At 42.6% G+C, this 25,039-nt stretch overlaps 1 protein-coding gene across 1 annotated transcript; it reads left to right on the forward strand.

Annotated features, from left to right (window-relative positions):
* The first annotated feature begins 4,545 nt into the window (after nt 1-4,545).
* Nucleotides 4,546-24,777, forward strand: TARS1 (threonyl-tRNA synthetase 1). The gene is made up of 19 exons (XM_053408153.1): nt 4,546-4,769; nt 6,958-7,038; nt 8,984-9,174; nt 9,618-9,741; nt 10,699-10,820; nt 11,316-11,433; nt 12,249-12,313; nt 12,400-12,478; nt 13,275-13,421; nt 14,490-14,588; nt 15,873-16,039; nt 17,834-17,996; nt 18,084-18,221; nt 18,475-18,552; nt 19,377-19,477; nt 19,568-19,672; nt 20,935-21,007; nt 22,235-22,349; nt 24,267-24,777. Exons 1-19 carry the CDS (start codon nt 4,746-4,748, stop codon nt 24,413-24,415), a joined length of 2,139 nt encoding a protein of 712 aa, XP_053264128.1. The 5' UTR covers nt 4,546-4,745; the 3' UTR covers nt 24,416-24,777.
* Nucleotides 24,778-25,039: the final 262 nt, after the last annotated feature.

Here is a 25,039-nt window from a genome sequence, read left to right on the forward strand (position 1 = left end):
CATTTTTCACACTGTTATTTCCTTGGATTGTATTTTCCTGGCTACTTTCTTTACTGCCTGTTTTAAGAAGAATGTGAACTCAATAACATTCTAATTCCAGCCAGTCTTTCCAACCACAATTTTAAAGTAAATTTAACACAAGACTTGATGGAAATGGATACAGCTCAATATTTACACCAGTCTGCACCCACTTAGGATTTGACCCAAGACATTTCACCTGTACAAAAATCACTGTCCTTTCTGTGCTTGGCAGCTGTGGTTTCTACAAGACAAACGGTGCTCGTTCCCGCCCCCTGGGTGCCACTCACAGGGCAGACAGTGTAAATACCAAAGCCATGCATAGAAACTGGCACAGATGGACTTTTGTATGATAAACTAATAAACAGAATCCATTTTTGTCCCATGTTACTAAGCAGAATCAATTCACACTACATTCACAGGGTTTTTTTTCTGTTCCTTTTTTGTTTTTGTACACATTGATGATATTTTGTGGTCAAATTATAAAGGGAATCAATGAAACCAGGAGGGCTGCGATCCGAAGCACATTTTCCTGGGAGAAAGTGAACTCTGTGGGACTTGCTTCTGAGCAAACATACCTAGGATTAGACTGCATGTTATGGGCAGATCCAGAATGCATTAGAATGTATGAAGTTTCCCTCCATATGCAAATAAACTGCTAAAGCGGGGATGATTCTCACTGGTACCGCAATGGAGGAGAAAGTGTTAACCCCCTCCTTTTACCCCACATGGTCCCAAACATGCTCAGGCTGCCCCATAGCTGCTATTTACATTTTTAAAGTGCCATTTTAATTGCGATCACAAAATGAATGCCACATCTAGTTTGCCTTTAACAAACCTGATTGGCAGAGGTTTTCCAAACTTGTGTTATTTGTTTTTATTTATTTGTTGCATTTATATCCCACCGTCTTCAAGGAGTTCAAGGTTCTCATGGCTCTCTCCCTCCTCATTTAATCCCCACAACAATATTGTAAGGTAGGTTCGGCTGAGGGGAAGTAACTGGCCCAAGGTCACTCAGTGAGCTTCATGGATGAGTGGGGATTCAAACCCAGGGCTTTAGCATCTTGGAAGAGCCACCCCACGCTGGGTCCTTTTTAATTCCTCCCCACCCCCCCATGCACTGCAGTGCTCTGAGCAGCACCAAGCAACTGAGTTTAGCTGCTTTTTAATTTCCCACAATGCCCTGGTGTATGGCCTTTGTGAGGCATTGTGGGAAATTTAAATGGCAGCCCTTAGCTACAGAATAATGTCACTGGCTGTGAGCAGTAGCAAAAAGCTTGCTAAGGCTCTCCAACAAGGTTGGGGACCTATCAAGAATGAATTTTGCCCAACGCTCTCTGGACTTGGCTCTGGTTGGCCTACAATGCCACTTTGTATTGGATCCGTACCAAGAAATAGTTTCACGTGAATTTCCAGGATTGCAAAACAGAACAGCAACAAAAAAATCATAATGGAAAAAGGTTAAATGAATCCAAACAGAATCAAGGTCACAAAGGATTATATTCTGAAATGTGTGACTTTACTGCCCTCTCCTGGCTATATTTATTACATAATGTTAATAATGTACACCTTTCCAGAATCTACCAGTTGTTGCAGAGTTTCTCATTTCTCCTTTAAATAACTTTGTTTCCTGTTTGTTTGTTTTTCACTAAATATTTTCTAGTTTTAGAATCTCATCTATGGTTCTAGTATTGTATCATACAAAGTGATATATTTTTTATAAACAAAATGGTGAGAATCCGACAAAAATTAGCTTCTTTTTCACATATCTTCATATGTTAACTTGCTAACGTACATTTGTGAATCATCATGCTTGAACTGAACAGTGGAAAATCTTATTATTTATTTCAAGCACTTTTACTCACCTCTTCAATAAAAAAGGCTCCCAGGGTGACTTACAAGATCAATAGTAAGATAAGTCCTGCCCTCATTGTTAACAATCTAAATGACATGACACCCAAGGGAAAAGGGTGGGGAGGAAGGAATAAAAAAACAAAAGCAAAGTCAGGCACCAGTTCATACAACATATACAGAGAGACAACTTTGAATATATTAGACACTTTGGTTTCTCCATCAGAAAAAAAGAAAATCACTCACATAGGTAAAGGTATAGGGACCCCTGACCGTTAGGTCCAGTCGCGGACTCTGGGGTTGCACACTCATCTCGCTTTATTGGCCAAAGGAGCTGGTGTACAGCTTCTGGGTCATGTGGCCAGCATGACTAAGCCGCTTCTGGCGAAACCAGAGCAGCGCACAGAAATGCCGTTTACCTTCCCGCCGGAGCGGTACCTAATTATCTACTTGCACTTTGACGTGCTTTTGAACTGCTAGGTTGGCAGGAGCAGGGACTAAGCAACGGGAGCTCACCCTGTTGCGGGGATTCGAACTGCTGACCTTCTGATCAGCAAGCCCTAGGCTCTGTGGTTTGACCCACAGCACCACCCGCGTCCCCACATACCCAAAAGGAAAAATCAAGGCTAGAATCCTATTATTATTATTATTATTATTGCCGCTGCGGCTGTTATCATCCGTCTGCCTCGAGACACAATAGAGTGCACCTCTGAGGATGATGTCTAACTGCTGTGTTAGCAGGACTTAAGTGATCTCCCAGGACATGGTGGTTCTGGGCTGCCCAGATGACAAGACCCACCACTTTCAGCCTCCCTGATGTGGTCCAAAGGAAAGCAGAGCATTATGTTTGGCACCAGCTTGGCTGCACCATCCAGCTGTTTTAGGGACTTCACTCTGGATTTGTGTAGGGATTACTCCTTAACCTTTTCTACACCCAAAAATAAGAACCGCGGAGGTTCAGGATCAGAGTTTTCCTTCCCAGGTTGACAAGCCTCACCTGCCCCCCAGTTCCCTCTACAACATGTGCAGAAACCACCTTCCAAACTATGGGGCCCAATATTGGTTTGTTCCGCTCAATCCACCAGAGCCTGTCTTTGCACACATAGTTTCTTTTTAATTTTCCATGATTTATTTCTTTTATTAAATCTGCAAAATTAATTTATTTAACAAGAAACTCATACAATGAGTTATAATGAACTATTTTGAAAAGTTTCTTTTTATAGATAGCATAGTGTATAGACTTTGCTTTAAATACTATAAACTGGATTTAATTAATGAAGAACTAAGACTTAATTGAAGTGTTTATGATTAGCTAGTACAGCTAATTACTTAAAACAGGGAAGTATAAGTGTCTGATAGAATTGTAGTGTTTCGTATTGTGCTTTTTTCAGTATGTTGTTTGTTAATATGGTATGTATGCTTGTGTTTTTATATTGTAAATCACCCTGTGATCCTTGGATGAAGGGCGGTATAGAAATTTAATAAAATAAATAAACATTATCTTGCTTTTTATGGTTTCAAATTGTTGCAAACCACTGTGAATGATACAGCAGTATATATATTGGACTGCAGCTGCCATGAGCCCCAGCCAGCATATATATATATATATATATATATATATATATATATATATATATATAGTCTGTGTGTGTGTATAAAATATTAAAGAAATATTAAAGAAATACAGTGGTACCTCAGGTTAAGTACTTAATTCGTTATGGAGGTCCGTTATTTACCTGAAACTGTTCTTAACCTGAAGCACCACTTTAGGTAATGGGGCCTCCTGCTTCCGCTGCACCACCGGAGCACGATTTCTGTTCTCATCCTGAAGCAAAGTTCTTAACCCGAGGTAATATTTCTGGGTTAGCGGAGTCTGTAACCTGAAGCGTATGTAACCCGAGGTACGACTGTACTGGCTGGGGCTCATGACAGCTGCAGTCCAATAGCATTCAGAGAGCCACAGGTTTTTGCTGTCCTTGATTTAAGTAAGTTTTTTTTAAAAAAAAATCACACCTATCTGCTAATCATTCTAGCTGCAGACAGACCAGACACAAATTCTGACTTGCCAGCGACTTTCATACCAGATAAAATACATGGCAAAAAGTGGAGCACATTAGGAACCAGCCACTCTATGCAGGGCCTGTGCTATCATTGGATCAGTGTGAAAGACTTCAGAGGGGCGCAGTAGTGACCTTTGAAAGGGCACGTTTTTATACAGATTAGTTTTTGTTACATCTTTTTAAATCTGATATTTTATTTTTATTTTATATTCTGAAGTTTTATCATTTTTGAAGTAATTAATACCATATCCATATGTATGAAAAAGACCGTACAGTTGATTGGAAATCTATGTAACATCTACCTAAAAAGTGAAAATGCATTTAATTAAAAAAAATAAATTTAGCAGTTTCAAGTGCTTTTGATTTTTTCTAACCCACACCAGTTTTGTTTTGTTTTTAAAATTGAAGTTAGCAATTTTGGGGAAGGGGATGCATTTTGTGTGTGTCTGGCGCAAAAAGAACAGCCTGGCACCGGCACTGACTCCACCTGACCCCCGATTTGTGAAATGAGATTCCCTGAGAAAGCGATCGAGCGGGCGCGCACAACAACCAAGCCGCGTCCCCGCTCTCTCGCCTCTCCGAGCGAGCAGCTTCCGCTTTCGCTCCCGGGGATCGCCATCCTTCGCGCTCCGCCCCGCCCCGCGCCCCGGCCTGGGCGGGCCTGGGAAGCACGTTTGCGGCGCGTTGCATCAGCTGCCGGGGCCTGCGCGACTGAAGCCAGCCCGGTTGAGTTCGCTGGCTGCCGCTGCTATTGGGCTCCTCGCCGCTTCGGAGGGAAGAACCGGCTCAGCCTGTGCAAGGAAGGAAGGAAGGAAGATGGAGACGGCGGCAGATGAACAGGTAAGGGGGCTCCAGTTTCGCGCCCAACCTCCATGGCGAGGCTGGCTGGAGGCAGCACCCGCCCTCGGTGCCTCCAGACTTAAAAAGAGGCCTCGCCTTGGGCTCTTTTTCTCTCGCTTTCAAAGAAGCTTCTCCGAAGAATCCCGGCTGGGTTTGTAACGTGAGGACGCCGCTTGCGCGCACGGCCACTTTTACGCAGCGCTCTTGGCTGTGAAACATTTGGCGTGTCGCCTCCTTTCATACGTAGAAATGAAATAGTTTGCCCCCCCCCTAGATCCCTCGCACCCATCCCTTGCTGGAATACAAGGCCTTTCCTCGCAGGGACCTCCTGACACGCGCCTGTAATGTGTGAAGCGCCATACACGTGGGCAGTATAGTGTTACGTGGACTCTCGGGAAGTCGACATGCAAATGTCAGCGAGGATGTTGTGGTTCGAAGGCCAACATTAGTCAGAGCTGCCGCCACGCCACCCTTTTTCCCGAATCATGCTGGGTGCTTGTCTTTTAATTATTTTCTCTATTAAAAAACAAAACCTGCTTGGCATTCCTCCAAGGAACTCGGAGTGTTGTGTATAGGAGGGGTCATATGGTAGTTGCTGTTTCGTTTCCTCTCCAAAGTAGGGCAGCCCTTCCCTTAAAGCAAGTGGGATCTAGGAACAAAAAAAGTTGCCTCATACAGAGCCATTGGTTCATCTAGCTTAGTACTGTTGACACAGGCTGGCAGCAATTCTGAGTTTGAAATGAGGGGAATTCCTAGCTCTGCTTGGAAATTCTGGGAAATGAACCAGGGATATTGTTCAGGCACAGCAGGTGCTCTTCCTCTGCTATGGACTTTTAAATACCTATTTTTTAAAAAAGAAAAAAGAGAGGAAGTGCTTTTCATTAATTTCAAACAAACTGGACAGTTTCTTTTTAAAATCCTTGCCACTATCCTTATTTTTGTGATGTCCAGTTTTCTTGTTTTACTTTAGTTTTGTGATCTGTCCTGAGATCTCTCCTACAGAGCAATCTGGGGATCTGAGAAATCAGTCAAAAAACAGCCACAGGCTGCATCTTGATGTACAAAGGCAATATGCTCAACTGATCACCAGATGCTTGAGGATAAGTCTGCCTCCATCTTGGTGTTTCTGGGTTGCTTCGCTGCTCCTGGGCATAGAATACCAGCCTAGATGGTCTCCTGCTGCCCAAGTTTATTAGGAAGTGTGAATACAGAACACTTCACCATGGTGGCAGCTTTTGATTAATCCATCTGCAGCTCCAAATTCTGAGTATGAAAGAGAAATAAAAATGGATTGAAGTACAACAGGCCTGTGTTGAAAGCCCCCTCAGTACACTGACAGTGGTTGTCAACTTTTAGAGACAAGGAAGTGCTCGTGCCCTGTTTGTGCACCAGCCAGGAGTGCCAATGGGCCATAGGCACAAATTGTTTTGGGATTCCTGCTTGTAACTTGGCAGAATTGGATCACCAAGTGAGTAGTCCTCAACGCTTTCTAGTTTGGCAATGCAAGGTCCCTGGGTAACAGTTTGTGCATTGGCATCCCCTGTGCTTTCTGTGGAAAGAACGGCTGTGTTTCTGTGTTTTCTTCAAAGAGAAGCTTGCAGGCCAAGGAATGCAATGCCAAAGGGAGCCTCCCATCCTGACAGCTGCGTAGCTAAGCATTTTGACTCCCCCAAAGTAGGAGTTAGTTGATGATGATGATGATGATGATGATTATTCTTACTTTCTTTCAGCTTAATAAGAGGGTTGTTAATAACAGAAATGGATTTGAGATTCCAGTGCAGCTAAAATGTCTAATTATCCTGAACAAAAATTTTTTTTCCTTCCAGTAGCACCTTAAAGACCAACTAAGTTAGTTCTTGGTATGAGCTTTCGTGTGCATGCACACTTCTTCAGATACACACTTCTTCAGATATCTGAAGAAGTGTGCATGCACACGAAAGCTCATACCAAGAACTAACTTAGTTGGTCTTTAAGGTGCTACTGGAAGGAAAAAATTTTTTTGTTTTGACTATGGCAGACCAACACGGCTACCTATCTGTAACTGTAATTATCTTGAGTGTATTTACACTAAAGTTACAGAAATTCCTCTGTTGTTATCATTTCTAAACAGAATAATGATTTTTCTAGCAGGATTAATGAAGACACTTTTTGAAACAAGTGCCTTGGTGGTTTTCTTTTATTCTTCTAGATCATTGCTGGGGGAGAGAAGAAGAAAGAACCAGGAAAGAAGAAGAACAAGGAGGGAACTGGTGATGGTGGGTGCTTGGAGGTAAGCCTCTACTTCATGTTTCACAATGGTGGGCAACTGGTGGTCCTCTAGATGTTGTTTGACTACAGACTGTTGACTGTGGTTCCTGGGGTTGATGAGAGCCCAGCAACATCCCACCTCAGTACTTAAACTGTTTACACCCTGACCTGGAGCATATTTTCTTAGGAAGTAAGTTGTCCTGATTTTTCCCTACAATTTATTTCTGAATGGGTGTGCCCTTAAAACTCCCCCCCCCAGGGTTTTGTCACAGTTTGAGTTCAGAGGGATGCAAAAGCAAGGTCAACCAACCTTTTCTGATAACAGACCTCTCTCTGTACCATAGGCAGGGTGCTCCCAGAAGGCACCTGTAGATAATTTGGTCTTTATGGCTCAACCTCTAAAAGTGTATCTACATGTGAATCCAGGTATACATACAAACATCTCCCTGTAACATAGAAGTATTATGGGGCTTAGTTGAGATGTGCTGGAGGTTGCTCAGAGGCCTGAAGGGATGTGTGATCTGGCCAGCTATGGTTATATTTGAGATGGTTGGGTAGGAACATCAAAACAGCTTGGGTCGATCAGACCCAAATTTCTCCCTAGTCCATAACTTTGTTTGCAACAGTGGCTGGACTCTGGGATGCATTCAGGCAGAGCATGGAGGCAATAGTTTTTGCTTTTTAACCCCCTCTGCGAAATATTTGGTATTCAGATGTATGCTGCTATTCAATATGTAGATTCTATTTTGTTATAACAAGCTATAGTAAAATAATATGTTGACTTAGAGCTATTCTGGATGGTTTCTGAGACTCTGAATAAAAGTATGCTTACTAAGGTTTTGTTCAACTGCTTTATTAATGGCATGGTTACTTTTGAAGTACATTAAATACCGTATTTTTCGCCCTATAGGACGCACTTTTCCCCCTCCAAAAATGAAGGGGAAATCTGTGTGCGTCCTATGGGGCGAATGCAGGCTTCAGGAAGCTATCAGCAAGCCTGGGGAGCCCGCGGGAGTTCCCACAGGACTCCCTAGGCTGCGGATAGCAGCCTGCTTCCCAGAGCGCGGGGTGCGCTGAAAGCAGAGCGCCCAGCGCTTTGGGAAGACATCCGCAGCCCCACAAGCTCGGGGGACAGCGGGGAGTCGCAGCGCCGCCATCCCGCTGTTCCCCGACCTGGTTTGGATTCCCCGACCTGGTTTTGGGGGGGAAATAAAGGAAAATTTGTTTTCCTTTACTTCCCCCCCAAAAAACTAGGTGCGTCCTATGGGACGAAAAATATGGTATTTTAGATGAACTTTGAAGTACAGTGGTACCTCCGGTTATGAGCAGGATCGTTCTGGATGCCCAGCCGTATCCCGAAGATTTCGTAACCGGAGGACCGCTTCTGAGCTTCTGAAACCCACTTTTGGTTTTGCTGCGTTCGCAACCCGAAGATTACGTTACCTGAAGGTCATGTAACCCGAGGGTCCGCTGTAGTTAATAAGACTAGTGTAATGGTTATGGGGTTGCTCGTGCGTAAGTTGCCGCCACTCCTGGCTAGGTGGCCTGGTTAAACCTTTCCTGGCTGGACAGCCCCTCACTTCGTGGCTGCTCAGTCACTGGCAGAATCCGACAGTGGGCGTTTCTTCAACCTTTTCCAACATAAAAGTTGTTTGACGCCCAGTCTCCTCCTACTCTCCCTGCGCGGAAGTCTTCTGCGCAGGGTGGGCGTGGGTAGCGGAGGACCTGTGCTCTCTCCGCTGGTGTCCAGTGAAGAGTCTCTGAGCCTGCTCTCCGCTTCCCCCATTGGCCCCCCTCCATCCCTGGTGTCGCGCTGAATTTCTTCCCCAACAGGAGACCTGCCTCTCTCCCTGCTTGGCCCCTCTCCAGCATCGTCGTGGAGCCTCTCCTCCTCCTCTCGTTCCGATGGCAGTTCCCTGACAACTAGTTTCCACAAAATTCCTTTTTCTCCACCTTTTTGCATGCAGCTGAGTCAGTTGCCTGACTACATCAACCCGCGACTAGAAATGTATCATAAACTGAAAGCAGAACATGACGCGCTTATGGCAGAACGAGCTGCTAAAGAAAGCCGACCCATTAAAGTTACCTTACCTGACGGCAAGCAAGTTGATGCTGAATCCTGGAAGACAACGCCATACCAAATTGCCTGTGGAATCAGGTGAGCTCCCTCTTGGAGTGCAGCATTTCTTATTTGGGTATTTAATCCTTAATAGTGTGCTAACCACCCTCTCCTCTGCTTTTATTCTTCTTTCTTTCTCTAAAATTGTATTCAATATTTTCAAAAGTGATTTATTATAGGAATAAGCTTATTGTTAGTCGCTGGATAATAATTTTGAATTAAACTCAGGAAATTCTATACCTTACAAAAATCTTCTCTTGAGCAAAAGAGCTTGATCCACTAAACACACAGACTCTGATAGCAGGTTTTTATATCTTGAAAATTAATATTTGAATAGCCCTGGTAGGATTAGGAAATTGGTTCATTGCTTATGGGAGTGCACATTCGGAGAAGTGATCACTTGTAACTCATGTGCTATTTAAGTATATCTGTTGTTGCTTGCTGTATACAAACAGCTTATTATAACTATTTTACCTTTTTAGTCAAGGTTTGGCCGACAACACTGTTATTGCTCGAGTGAACAAAATGGTTTGGGATCTAGATCGTCCTTTGGAGGCAGACTGCTCCTTGGAACTGCTAAAGTTTGATGAGGATGAAGCAAAAGCGGTAGGTTATCTACTATTTATGAACTGCCCATTTTCTAAATCTTTCACTGAGCCCTGTCATCACCTGCTGTTCAGTTCCTAGTGGCTAGTGTTGGACTTTGACCGTGGAGACCAGTCCCCACTCAGCCATGAAGCTTGCTGGGTGACTTTGGGCCACGCACTGTCTCTGAGCCTAATCTACCTTACAAGGTTGTTGTAGTGATTAAATGAGGAAGTGGAGAACAAAGAGTTCCATCTTGAGCTCTTTGGAGAAAAGATGGGATATAAAATGAATGATATTAGGGTGATAGCTCAGAGCAGATGTATTGAAATCAATGGAGTAAAATTTACATCACTTGAGTTTAATGAGTCTATTCAATATGACTAGCGTTGGATGCTTCTTTCAATAATCTTCAAACATTTTTTAAAATTGGGAAATCGCTCTTTATTAAGATAGAGATTAGCACAGAGTTTAGTGTTTTGGAAGAATTAATTATGCCAAGTAATACAAAAAGGGAGGGATGCGGGTGGCGCTGTGGGTTAAACAACAGAGCCTAGGACTAGCCGATCAGAAGGTCGGCAGTTCGAATCCCCACGACAGGGTGAGCTCCCATTGCTGCCAACCTAGCAGTTTGAAAGCACATCAAAGTGCAAGTAGCTAAATAGGTGCCGCTCCGACGGGAAGATAAACGGCGTTTCCATGCGCTGCTCTGGTTCTCCAGAAGCGGCTTAGTCATGCTGGCCACATGACCCGGAAGCTGTACACCGGTTCCCTCGGCCAATAAAGCGAGATGAGCGCCGCAATCCCAGAGTCGTCCACGACTGGACCTAATGGTCAGGGGTCCCTTTACTACAAAAAGGGGAGTGGAAGATTTAAATGTTTACGCATTGTAACTCTTGGACTACTGTGGAAAAGGAAGATGTTAGATGATGGCAGCCCAGGAGTCTGAGCTCCCTCTCTTTCTTCCCCTCTTGCTAGGTGTATTGGCACTCAAGTGCCCATATAATGGGTGAAGCCATGGAAAAAGTATATGGTGGCTGCTTGTGTTATGGCCCGCCGATAGAGAATGGGTTTTATTATGACATGTTCCTTGAAGATGGGTAAGTTTTTGCTCTTGTTAAAGTGAAAGTGTCTGGATTGTTCTATATTGTAGCCTAGCCTAGATGAAAGAAAACACAAATCCCCCTGGAACATGGATTGAATAAGTCAGTGAATTTAAATTGTTTGCTGTTTTCCTTCATGATGATGTTGGAATGACTGGTAGTGTACATTCTCTGACTTTCTGGTTCCTGCTTGCCTAGAGGCCAGCCTTCTTGGTATACCAAGGAAAAAGCACGCCAAGAACTCTGGCCAATGTAAGTTTCAGTAGTGGGAGTGGTCCCTACTCGCAAATCAATAGTCAATTGTAACAAAAACTGATCCATTAAAAAGTATGTATTCTGACAAGGATTACAAACTCAAGCAGAGATTAGCCTTCTTGGTATGGCAAATTGTGTTTTTGTGATGTAACACGTTGGAATGTAAGAAAGGGATAGAGCTCAAGAAAACAACCTGCACATCTTTATTAAAAAAAATAAAATATTTGTCTACTCTAGGGGTGTCTCTAGCAATGACTTTCCTGGTCTAGAAGCATTATGCAAGAAAATTATGAAAGAGAAGCAACCCTTTGAGCGACTGGAAATTAAGAAGGAAACCTTGCTTGAAATGTTTAAGGTAAGATTTCAGAGCATATGGTTCATGTCGTCTGTAACTATCACGTCCACAACATCGTTAACTGTGTGTTCTTTTGCAATTTTTTATCTGGTTATTTGAATGCAGATTCCGTTTCATCAATCTTAGGTAGAAGTTTCTTTTTTTCACTAAGCTATTGCCAAATACACCCCCTTCCATTGTGCTGTGGGTACTCTTTTCAAATCAACTGCTTATTGCAGTATTGAATGGTTCAGTTGGGATAATGCTTTGAAACATATACTGTTTTTACTAGATTATTACAAAGATTTGAGATGGAAATATGCTACAGAAATCTCAGAATCCTAATCATTCTCCCTTGAACTTCTCTGCTTCTCACTAGTTTACTAATCTCACAGTCCAGTATTGGTTTGTGTAAGTCCTATGGTATGAACATATAGGTAACTTCAAAGAACAGTTTTTTGGCTCATTGTATTCTGAATCTTGCAATCACTAGGCTGGGAATTATGTGCAACTATTAGCTCGTGAGGTTCTGCAGAGTCCTGGCTTCCATTTCTGTTAAGGTCAGACAGAATGGAGATTTCAACTAAGGCTGACGATTTGCTGAATATTGGATCATGCAGTTGTAGAGCAACCCATATTTTCATTGAGACATCTTTTAAGATGGTTTGACTTCATGAGGCGGAGAAATAAAATTCTTAGATGTCCGTAGAATAACTTTTTGTTTTTATGGTTCCCTTTTGTATGATTTGGCAGTATATTACAGGCGTATGTGGAGATGCAGTTTGGATCTTAACAGTGGCATAGAATTAACTCCCACTCTTCTGTTTTTCTCAAAGTACAATAAGTTCAAGTGTCGGATCTTGAATGAAAAAGTCAACACTCCAACTACTACTGTATACAGGTAAAAGAATACAAAAATCAGCCAAACCCAGAGCTCCTATAGTGTAACTATTCGGGAGTCTGATTGTTATCCTTGTGTGGTTTTAGGTGTGGCCCTTTGATCGATCTCTGCAGAGGACCTCATGTCAGGCATACTGGTAAAATAAAGGCATTAAAAATACATAAGGTAAGAAATTAAACTATAGTGCCGTTAAAGTAAGAGTGTAGACATCTCAGGGCTAATCCTCAGTGATAGGATTTTCTGGGAGTGTGCTGAGGTTTTAAAATCAGCTCAAAAATCAGTTTCATTAATGAAGAATTAATTCATTAGAGTGGTTTTTAGCCAATGTAGATCTCTACAATTCATGCCCATTCTCCTATACTGCGCTGCAGATAGGAAGACAAGAAACCTATATACCAGTTTAACTTACCTGAATTGTTTTTGTAAATTGAGGTTTTTTCAAGCAGTGTATAAATTCTATGAAGTAAATAAATTAGATACTATTAAGTTAAAGAGTTTTTTTTTTAAGGTACCATATTCTCATGCTAGCTATTGAACTCAATGGACTGAAAGAAAATACTTTGGCCCCATTTAAGTTAGCATATTTCATGTGGCAGTAAAGGCTTTGTAAGTCCCACTGACTTCAGTGAGATTTTTAAGCCCTTCTGCTGCTTTGGTTTTTGTCCATTCTCTTGTCTTTGTGTATTGTGGCCATAGTTGTCAAATGATGGGGCTGCTTTTTTGGGATGCAGCTTTAGATTGTGCAACTATTTCTTTCCATTACTTTTTAATATCCTCATCTTCCCCTCCCACTGATTTTCTGAAGCACAAGAAACTTTAAATTATCTGAGAATGTAAGAAGTATGCAGCTTCAAAACATAGATCTTATACATAGTGAAGCCTTCCTGAGTAAAGTTTAGAGTTGCTGTTAATAAGCTCTGCAACATCGCTTTGTGGTATTAAACTGTTTCTGTGATTCCAGAATTCCTCTACATATTGGGAAGGGAAGTCTGATATGGAAAGCCTGCAGAGAATTTATGGAATTTCATTCCCAGATCCAAAAATGCTGAAAGAATGGGAGAAGTTCCAAGAGGAGGCGAAAAACAGAGACCACAGAAAAATTGGGCGGGTAAGATTAACATTGGTAGCATGGATTTGAGCTGGTCATAGGAGGAGAGTAAAATTGCTCCTTAATGGTTTAGATGTAATAAAATAAATGGTCTATTTAATTCTGTAGGCATTATTTCAAAATATTTTTAAAGTATGCATTTATTACTTAAGATGCTGAAAGTTTAGATGTAGGCATGCATTAACTTTTAGCGTTTGTTTGCTGTACAGATGGCAACCATTTTAGGCACGTCCAATTGACGTGTGGGCCCTTTTGGACCCAGAAGAGGTAGAGCAGGAGATGGAAAGAGACAGAACACGCTTATGCACACTGTGCGATGTGCAGAGGGGCTGCACATGGAACCCCCACGTGAAAAAACGCCCACGTGAAATGGTTGCTGCCTTGGGGGACTTCTGGGCTGTGGCTTCCCAAGCCTTTGAATTGGGCCCATGGCACTCTCCCTATGCCACAGTCCCGCATCGACTCACTTCACTTCCCCCGCTGTGTTCTGCTCCCTCCATGATTGCAGCAAAGTGACCATGGAGAAACAGAAGGATTTCATTCTTGGCCAGCTACTCTGATGAAGCAGAGTCCACTATCCCTGCTTTGACAGCCCATTCTCTTCCTGCATTTCGCTTTTCTGAGTTTGGCTGCCTTGCTGTGCCTTGTGAAAGGGGAGCCCCCTTCTTAGCACACAGAGAGCTGCCTGCCTTCCACTAAGGCCAGCTCACTGCCTTCCCTCGTGAAAGACCCCCCTCTAAAACCTGGTGGAGGCAAATGGAACATGGGGTGAAAAATTAAGCATCCAAAGGCAAATGCCACCAAACAGTTAAACTTTTTTTCCTTTCATCATAGTTTCTCTGAATGTTCCTTTTCTTTTTCACACTGTGGTGGAATAAAACGCCTTCCTACTTACTTTCCGCCTCTTCTGGAGAATGTTCACCTTTTCTTAGAGAAGCTATGTATGTTTTGAAGGCCTGGCTCCTTTTGTGTGATGTTATAAAGTGATGGTTCATTTTGATGTTGCCTAAAGACCTCCGTCACAACTTTAGCACAGGGTGCAAACTGCTTTTTGGTTTCTCTCCCCAGGATCAAGAACTGTTTTTCTTCCATGAACTCAGTCCTGGGAGCTGTTTTTTCTTACCAAAAGGAGCATACATCTATAATACGCTGATAGCATTTATTCGGGTAAGTTTGAGACACACGGCCAGTTCATCTTTGCCAGCAGCCGCCTGTGATCTCTTGGAACAGTGACTTGCGTTTGCACAGAGGCAACGCAAAGGAGAAGATTGCATTGACTGCTTTCAAAGCTCCTATGCGCAGTCTGTTTCATATGAGCCATATAATATAAGTGCTGCTTGCCAGTAAGCCTGCCCTGCCCCACGTTTCCAGAGCAGACCTACACAGCTTTTGCTAGACATGTACAGTGCTGTGGCAGTAGCTCGGTAAGTTAACCCTTGTGCTGCCTTCACAAAACAACAACAGCAACCCAGGTTTATCATGCTTTAGCAGGGTCACTTTGTAGCTGGCGGCAGCATTTGGCTTTGAGGTCACAAGTTGTGAAAGCCTGTATTAAAGCCAAGTATAACAACAGAAACAGAGTACAGCCTATCAGTCTCTTGAATTACTCACAAATTATTAACTGTACAAGTCACTCATAGCTTTAATGGATTTCTATTGATTTTGGGGCCCGTCTGACAACTAGACTATCAGTTCATGATTTCATTGATCTGATCATTAAAAGAAGTGGGTGGCTATGAGTTACAGTCCTTGGCAAGGTCCATAATGTTTGTTTCAGATATGGTGTTACGTAGGCATAGATGTAGGGACGCAGGTGGCGCTGTGGTCTAAACCACCGAGCCTCTTGGGCTTGCCGATCAGAAGGTTGGTGGTTTGAATCCCCGCGACGGGCTGAGCTCCAGTTGCTCAGTCCCAGCTCCTGCCAACCTAGCAGTTCGAAAGCACACCAGTGCAAGTAGATAAATAGGTACCGCTCCGGTGGAAAGGTAAACGGCGTTTCTGTGCGCTGCTCTGGTTTTGCCAGAAGCAGCTTAGTCATGCTGGCCATATGACCCGGATAAACTGTCTGCGGACAAACGTTGGCTCCCTCGGCCAGTAAAGCAAGATGAGCACTGCAACCCCAGAGTCGTTCGCGACTGGACTTAACTGTCAGGGGTCCTTTACCTTTACCTTTTTAGTCATAGATGTGTGTTGTGCTGACCCTCTGGCATCAGAAGGCACATCATCATCATTATTATTATTATTATTATTATTATTATTATTATTATTATTATTAAAGTTGGGGGGGGGGAGCAGGCTAATAGGCCTAGTTTGTTGATCTGCCATGAAGAGTGCTTTGCTCAATTTTGACATAGATTTGACATCTCTGTAGGCGTTTGAATCACCAGCCGGACTTTCTCAGTCTGCCTCCTCTTAGCTGTTTCTGATTTTTAACTCTTTTCTTTTTTCCAGAGTGAATACCGAAAGCGAGGATTCCAGGAAGTTGTGACACCAAACGTCTACAACAGCAAGCTCTGGGTGACTTCAGGGCACTGGCAGCATTACAGTGACAACATGTTTTCCTTTGAGGTGGAAAAAGAGATCTTTGCTCTGAAGCCGATGAACTGCCCTGGACATTGGTACTGGCTTAGTCGGGGGCTGCTTTGAGATTACTTCACTTTCTTTCCCCTTCCTAGTAAACTCTTGTGTGGTGCTTGGCTGCCGTCAAAACACCCTTGCAAGGGTGGATAAAAATAAACAATATTTTTTTTTTAAAAAAATTAATTAATAAAAAGCAGATTTTAAAAAAATAAATCAGATTTTTAAATTTTGTTTTCCTTTCCTTTTAAAATTTATGCTGGATTTTTAAAATAAAATGCTTTTGGAGGAAAAAATCTTTCTAAAGATAGTTTTCTATTAAAGTTATATTATAGTCCAAAGGCTATTCATCAGGAAATAAGGATTTGTTTTAAGTTTTTCATGTTTGCTAAAACTCAATCTAAAGTTTGTTTGTTTTTAAAAAATAATAATTGTTTAACCACATCATTTAACAGACATGGATACATATGCTATAATGTTATTGTTTTAGTTAAATAAATTGTTATTAAGGAAATGATTATTTTTCTCCTTCCTATAATGTACAGCAGAAAAGTTGTCCAAATATAAACAGTTAACTTATTAAACCTCACAATAATTTCACAATTATCTGTCCATGTGTTTCTAATAGTATCATCAAATCAGTAATTTTTGATATAACTCTAAAAACTACTGTGAAAAATTATAATTCCAAAAATGAAACCTTCCTCTGGTTGTAGGTATTAAGATGATACCAGCAAGATTGAGTCTTTCTGTAGAAAATGATTTAAAATCAAGTCTTACTGACTAGTGATTTAAATCGTGGTTTAAATTGATTTGATTTAAATCAAATCCACCCTGATCCTTGCACAGTTAAATGTGCCATTTATGCTATGTGACCTTGGGCTGTAGAGGAAAAGATTCTGTGCTCATATGGCAAAGAGCCAAAAAAATGACATGGATCATTTTGCTGTAATCACTTCTACTGTTACCACCACTTCTGCTCCTTCAGCTTCACTTACCTAGATTCCTACCTGAACCTTCCTTGGAAGTGCTGTTGCTTCTCCATAATAATCTCTGTGCCTCAGGCCTATGCCAGAGACCATGGCTCTGACTCCTGCTTTCCCCCTCGTAAGCCCCTTTGCCCTGTTCCTTTGCATTCTACCTCTTTCCCATTTCCATTTGAACCCCCTTGAGCTAAAAAGGACTAGTTGTGGCTTGTGTTTCAAAATGTTCAGAGTAATCAGTCGGTGATTGTATTTTGCCTTTGTCTATCTGGTCAGTTAGGGACACGGGTGGCACTGCGGGTTAAACCACAGAGCCTAGGACTTGCCGATCAGAAGGTTAGCGGTTCGAATCCCCGTGACAGGGTGAGCTCCCATTGCTCGGTCCCAGCTCCTGCCAACCTAGCAGTTTGAAAGCACGTCAAAGTGCAAGTAGATAAATAGGTACCGCTCCGGCAGGAAGGTAAACAGCGCTTCCGTGCGCTGCTCTGGTTCACCAGAAGCGGCTTAGTCATGTTGGCCACATGACCCGGAAGCTGTATGCCGGCTCCCTCGGCCAATAAAGCGAGATGAGCGCCGCAACCCCAGAGTCGGTCACGACTGGACCTAATGGTCAGAGGTCCCTTTACCTTTTTATCCGATCAGTGTGCTGTGCCAATCAATCATTTGGGGTTCCCTTTGCAGTCAGCAGAGTCATTAGAATATTTTGGGAGAGTATATTTTGAAGCAAGAGTAATATACAATGTAAACTAAATCTGCAGCATCTGAGGTTGTCGGCCTCTGTTGTTCAAGGCAGCCTTTGAAAAGCATTCTCTTATCAGAGCTGATTTCCAACACGTGCCCTGTTTCCTCCAGCCTCATGTTTGATCACCGGCCCAGATCCTGGAGGGAGCTGCCACTGCGACTGGCTGACTTTGGCGTTCTCCACCGCAACGAGCTGTCAGGAACGCTGACAGGCCTCACCAGAGTGAGGCGCTTCCAGCAGGACGACGCTCACATCTTCTGTGCCATGGAGCAGGTACAATATGACACGCAGTTGTGGGCGGGAAATGGCCTCATGAAAACGCCGGGACTTTGACTGCATCTCTTTTTGTTCCGTGTGCAGATTGAAGGGGAGATAAAGAGCTGTCTGGAGTTCTTGCGTGCCGTATATGACGTGTTCGGCTTCTCCTTCAAACTCAATCTCTCCACCCGTCCTGAAAAATACCTTGGAGACATTGAAGTGTGGAATCAAGCTGAAAAGGTAGCCGATACCTCCTTAACCAGGAGCTGTTTTTTTAAGCCTGTTTAAGTGACTGCAAGAACTAAAGCATATTCTAGATAACTCGATAGGCTTCAGGTGTTAATGCAATTTATGTTTTAATTTCCTGGTCAGGGGGGACTAAGGTAGCGAATGCTCCATGCCTATTTATGTTCAAACTATGCTGTGAGGAAGAGAGAACAGCAAATGAATTATGCAATGCAAAGCCACTAACCTGTATATCCTCTTCCGTTAGCAACTTGAAAATAGCCTGAATGAATTTGGTGAGAAGTGGGAACTGAACCCCGGAGACGGAGCTTTCTATGGGCCAAAGGTTAGTAAATTTGAAAACTTGCCTCCCTTTTCAGCATCTGGTCACTTTTGATACTTATTCCACAAGCACCAATGGTGGATAAATTGTCCACCAGAGTTTATTTAGTTCTTAATTCCCACATGTCTGTACATACTTGTGGGAGGCAGGCAAGTTAAATGCTGCTTAAGGATGGGTCAGTTCTCTCTGCGCTGTATAAGCAGAATGATACGTAATTATTTTTCAGGCTACTTGGACCTGCTTCATTCCTACTCTGCTGAACTTCCTTGCAGGGTAGAGAGTATACATCCATTTCACCATACAGAAGGCAGCCTTTACAGTGTGTGAACTACGCTGTGAGATAAGGCTAGGCCCAGATACATTTTTCCTTTGGGGCAGGGGGAGCCATCCCAGCCTAATTATGTTTGTTTAGCAAAAAGGAGTTTGTAATTGGCCAGGTGTTCACTTAGAAAAATGATCAACGAAGTTGAGAATCAAGCTGTGATGGGGGACAGAAAGTGGCCTTGCAAGCTAACCTCACATTAGTTGCCAGCTGGTCCGATGGCCCATTTGGTCACCAGGATGCTTCCATGCCAACTGGGATGGGGTAGGGGCTGAGGGTGAGAGCAGATGCAAGGTCACCTTAGCATCGCGCTGCTCTTCCTGGCACAAACCTGTGGAGCTCATGAAAGACTAGGAGAAAGTGAGCCCATGGATCCTTCCTCCAAGTGGTCCATGGTTAAAAGAAGGTGGGATGAGAAAATGGGATTTGCTTTAAAGTGTTGCTGAACCGAAAGACTCAATTAACATTTGCCTCATTTCCTCACACTCCTCCCATAACACAAAAGATTGACATTCAGATTAAAGACGCCATTGGCCGGTACCATCAGTGTGCTACAATCCAGTTGGATTTCCAGCTGCCAATAAGATTCAATCTCACCTATGTGAGGTGAGTGTGCCGTGTACTTCCTTTGGCTACAAAGTGTTTCCTGTTTTCTGAGGGCTTGTGTCTTGACGGAAGCCAATTTTTATCTTCTAGTCATGATGGCACTGACAAGAAACGGCCAGTGATTATCCACCGTGCTATCTTGGGATCTGTGGAGAGGATGATTGCTATCCTGACAGAAAACTATGGAGGCAAATGGTACTGAATATATCTTTCTCTCTCTGGTTTTGCCCAGTTTGTCCAATTCTAGCACATCCAGTGAAGCAGGCACAGTTCAAACCAACTCTGCTTGTTCCAGGCTCTGTTCTGCCTGGTCGTTGTATTTTTTAAAATCTTCATTGGATAGTGCATTTGGCCAGCTCTGTGAAATCCTATAAGAGTTTTCAATATTTTGCCTGAGCATGTGAACAGGAGACCAGGGGTTTACATACAAGCCCGCCACCGCTGCAGACCTGGTTTCCAACCTTCCCTGGTTTCCTGATGGTGTGGAGGATACTAGTCATGTTCAAGTGAATGTGTGAGGAACTCTCTGAAAGCCAGAAACTTTGGGAAGGGAAGCATGCACAAGGATGTTTGCTTGCATGCGCACTCCTGCCCCCACATTGCATATTCCCTTGCTTATATCTCTCACAAGTGCTTCTGCTAGGTGTGGGCACCATGGGAAGAGTGGGAGAGAGAGTAAAGGAAAAATAAGCAAGTCCTTGGGGAAATGGATTGAGAAAAGTGTCTGTGGATATGCGTTCTGTAAAGAAAGAAGTTTGTCTCAACGAAAAGGCACGACAGAAGAATTGCTGAGTTTGTCACCCCAAAGAGCTTAGGAAAGGTTATTAAAATTGTAACTTCTGTGAGAAATACAGTAAGCCTGTAACTTATGCACGTTTAACTTGTGCGCATTCAGCTTTACACGTGTGGAATTAAAAAAAAGACTGGTGTTCCAGGAAAAAGGACTTTGGCAATAGCACACATCATGGAACCCAATGGGTTTTGACTACACACAGTTTTTGCTTAACCGCAATCTCGAGAATGTAACTCCTTCATACATTGCGGGTTTACTGCACTCAAAGGCTTGATTCAAGTATAACAATTAAATTCATTAAGCCAAGAATGAGTACTTGGCCCACAGACTTCCTCTGCATAGGTTTTGGCACTTTTTTCATGATTTTTGAAATCACGATTTCTTGTCATGTCAAAACTAGGAATCCCATTTCAATTTAGGCTTACTAGGGTATGAAACAAGGATCTGGTCTGGTCTGAATTAGGACATTTCCTGTAACAGTGTAATTTAGGTGCTTCATGGTCATTTTCCAATGAACTCTCGTTAAGCGACAGGATTGCGGAAGCAAGTTAGCTGGTACCGTCAGCCCTTTAAGCATAACATTGTTTGCTGTTCTGAGTGCAGTGTTGTCTTCCAAGTGATATAATGATGTCTTCTGTTAATCCCCTTACTTTCCTTGCACAAGGCCGCTCTGGTTATCTCCTCAGCAGGTGATGGTGGTGCCAGTTGGACCAACACTTGATGAATATGCCCAAAAGGTAGGGGCTTAATTTCTCTAGTTCCAGATTTCCAGTCAAGTCCTATGAGCTAAAGCACCTGCCATTGCTTGATGTTTTCACACTGGGCTGTTTGGAAGGCAATTCTACACATTCTGGACAAGTTCCGTGGTTTGTGCATGCGCAGTTGGAGTCTTAACTCTTTTTCTTCTGATGGAAGCATTTTTGTGCAGACGATAGGTGTTGATCAGCTTGGTTTGTTGTATTTCTATGCTGCTTTCCATTCAGATGAATCCCCAAATGCCTTACAAACAATAAACAACAACGGCTTAATAGAGCATCACAAGTACAGCATAAATCACATAATATAATTAACAAATCGCCAGTAAAACAATTGCATTTTATGAAATGCTATTAACGACCCAGCAACTAAAAAATAAATATCACCATTACAGCATACAGGAATGCCATTCCCTTGCCTATCTTTTGTCATATGTACATGTAATGTATATATTGTGGGAAGCCGTGTGCAGGTGTGGGATTCCTGTGTTTGTGAGTGTGTGTAAATGTGCCTGAGCCCTAAGCAAAGCCTACTTTCCTGTTCCTAAAAATATTTCTACACTTGTTATAAATATGTCACCATCTTTAAGATCTAGTGGTACCTCGGTTTAAGAACTTAATCTGTTCCGGAAGTCTGTTCTTAAACTGAAGCCGTTCTTAAACTGAGATGCTCTTTCCCTAATGTGGCCTCCTGCTGCTGGTGCCCTTCCACCATTCGGATTCCATTCTTAGACCGAGGTAAAGTTCTCAAACCGGGACACTACTTCCGGTTTTGCAGAGTTTGTAAACCGAATCGTTAGTAAACAGGACTGTTCTTAAACAGAGGTACCACTGTGTGTGTGTGTGTGTGTGCCCCAAATGCACTGATTTATAGTGCCTAACTTATATACATTCCATTGTAAACTCTGTTGCTTCTTAAGCTTTCTCCTGATGGAAGAACACTTGGCATATATATTTTTGTTGCTGCTCAAATTTTCCCAGTGTTTTTAATTATGTTTTATGGATATTTATCGACTGGGGTTGGTTTTTTAAAAAACATTTTGTAATTTGTAAGCTGCCTCAGTGTACTTGGTACCTTATTTATTTAGATAGATAGATAGATAGATAGATAGATAGATAGATAGATAGATAGATAAAGGCTAGACCTACTTCTCCAAAAATTTAGCCTACCCATAACCTAAATACTTTTCTCTTGCTGTTGTCTCCAAGGTGAAGCAGCAGTTCCATGATGTTGGCTTAATGGCAGACGTTGATGTGGACGCTGGTTGCACCCTGAACAAGAAGATAAGAAATGCTCAGCTTGCACAGTACAACTTCATTTTGGGTAAAAACATCACCTTTTTGTATGTGGTAGGACTCCATTGGGACAATGTTCTTCAGAGGTTACTAGCACGGGGCAGTTATATAATTGTTAGCTTGTAAAGTTTGCTGCCTTTGCAAGTAGACAGCAAGAGAAGTATTCCCTTTGGAGCTTGCCTGTGCTGCCTCGTTAGCCACAGCTAGTGCTGCCTCCATTCTGATTTATGTCAGATTTATAGCCACCTCTTGGGGAAATTTTTGGCACTCTTTCCTGTTAAGAATCAAGTAAATTGGCCCAAGTCTTCTTTTGTAGCAGAGTGGCTCAGAAACATCTGTCTTACTACTCGGTAATTTGTTCTGCTTCTTTATCAGTGTTGTAAAATGGTCAGTGAATTCTAGGGCACGTTTTGTTCTCGGTGTAAAAAGCAGGGGGGAAATGCAGCAAATATGCTTGGTGCATGCATGCAACATTCACTACTTATCACATCCCAGTAACGGGGGTCTGATCATCTTCCCTCCTGTTGCCCCTTACTTAAATTTAAAAGGAGAAAGGGAGCATAGACTTGCCACTCATATTTGACATGATCTGCACATCTTTTGCATTAGTGCACATTCTTGTCTTCAAATGCAATTGGGTATAAGTCACTTGTTCTCCCACTATTAAATTTGTGTCCTTCCTGCAGTTGCAGTGTCTCTGTATGCTTTTTATTATTATTATTGTTTTACATCTTAAGTGCAACTGTGAGCTACATAGTAGCCACCGTGACAGAAATTCAGAGGAGCCAAAAGAGTGCAGAAATAGTTGGAGCGTTTGTTCAGCAGCCTCCAAAATGCAACATCCCAGAATATCTCTGATTATACACTCGTCCAGCTGTCCTTGGAAAGTGCCCAAGAAAGTTTTCTGTCATCTTCACAAATTGTTCCATTGCAGGACTTCTGTTGGTAGTTAGTGAGGTTTAGCGTAAATCAATTCAGTAGCAGCTTTCTAATATCTTTTTTAAAAATATGTGACCATCATCAACATACTTATTTCTTGAACTCTATTCTTTCAGGCTATACAAACATATCGAGTTCCTTTTATTGTATGGATTGTCCTGTTACACTGCTGTTTGATTCTTCTCTGAATCCTTCCCAGTTTATTCTGTTGCCCAAAGCACTAAATGATGCTGCAGATGTTCTGAGTTATTAATACTTAGCAGAGTAGCATACAGGCGTCTCACCACTTACGGAGGGGTTCACGTTCCTGGGTACCGTGCGCATACATGAAACTGCTTATAGTGAGGAACACCATCTAAAAAGCCTGTAAACGCCCTCTAAACCTCTGGAAAAACCCACCAAACTCGACCACAGTTACTCCCTCCAAACCTCCTTCCTTAAACTCTTAACTCCCCATAGGCCTCAAAGGTCAGTGCAAAGTCTCATGGGATTGCAGTTGCAAAGGCTTCTGGGATTGCTATTTGTTTCTCTGCCATTTTGCAGTTTCCCTGCTCTTTTGGGGATGTTTTGCCCTTTTCATGCCTTTTTGCAGTTTAAATTAATACACGGTCAAACGTGCGGAAATGGGGAGTCACATGTAATTCCTTCATTTTGGTTCTTGAGTATTAAGTAGTACAGTGGTACCTCGGGTTAAGTACTTAATTCGTTCCGGAGATCCGTTCTTAACCTGAAACTGTTCTTAACCTCAAGCATCACTTTAGCTAATGGGGCCTCCTGCTGCTGCCGCGCTGCCGGAGCACAATTTCTGTTCTCACCCTGAAGCAAAGTTCTTAACCCGAGGTACTATTTCTGGGTTAGCAGAGTCTGTAACCTGAAGTGTATGTAACCCGAGGTACCACTGTATATAATTGGTTGACTCTCTCTCTCCCCGCCCCAACATACTTTTCAATGGTCAACAGTAACAAGATCTCCTTTGTAACCTGCTTGTCTCTTTCCTGTCTTTTAGTTGTTGGTGAAAAGGAAAAGGCCAGTGGGACAGTGAACATCCGCACCAGAGACAACAAAGTGCATGGTGAACGCACCGTGGCTGAGACGGTGGAGAGGCTGCTGCAGCTGAAGGACTTGCGCTGCAAAAACGCTGAAGAAGAATTTTAGCCAAGCCCTCCTTTTCCACATTTTTTCCCTTCCCCCATAGCAGTTAACCTTTCTGGATTTAGCAATGTTTGCTCTGTACTGTATTTGATAAGAGATCTTTGTCAAAAGAACCAAAACACCCACTTGCTTTCGTATGTTCAGAAATTAAGTTTGTAAGTCCATTTTGTATAAATGTGGGCAACTGCCTTGATTAGCCTCTGCAAACTCCCAAGTCTGTGGAGCTTGAAGAAGCTAAAACTGAAAGGGACAATGGATTAATCAGGGATTAAAATGCCACTGGTAGCAACCCTCTGATAATTTATCCTCTTCGTGAAATAAATTTGTATTTCAGCAAGATTGAGTAAAATGGTGTGCTTCTTGAAGCTTTGCAGCCCTGTTAATTATTCTGTTTCATTTAAGACATCATAGAAAACATCAAAGTGGCCAAATCTTTTTTTTCCTTTTTCCTTTTACTTGAATCTGTGTCGTACTGATGACTAGGTTTAAAATAAGGCTGGAATGTGAGGCTCAGTCTGTAGTTCTAAAAGTTGAAATACTAATATTTGATTCCTCCTGTTTGGCAGCAATTATAGTAATTTATTGTTTATACTGCACCTATATCGTATTGTTTGCGATTCAAAAATT

This window comes from Podarcis raffonei, chromosome 11 (genome assembly GCF_027172205.1).
Source record: "Podarcis raffonei isolate rPodRaf1 chromosome 11, rPodRaf1.pri, whole genome shotgun sequence".
NCBI classification, from domain to species: Eukaryota; Metazoa; Chordata; class Lepidosauria; order Squamata; family Lacertidae; genus Podarcis; species Podarcis raffonei.

What these genes read in the sequence shown, in the direction of transcription:
- TARS1 (XM_053408153.1), top strand. Translation starts at nt 4,746, where the DNA reads ATGGAGACGGCGGCAGATGAACAG. An exon ending in AGACGGCGGCAGATGAACAG is followed by an intron (nt 4,770 to 6,957) that starts GTAAGGGGGCTC and finishes TTATTCTTCTAG; the next exon opens with ATCATTGCTGGGGGAGAGAA. An exon ending in CCAACTACTACTGTATACAG is followed by an intron (nt 12,314 to 12,399) that starts GTAAAAGAATAC and finishes GTGTGGTTTTAG; the next exon opens with GTGTGGCCCTTTGATCGATC.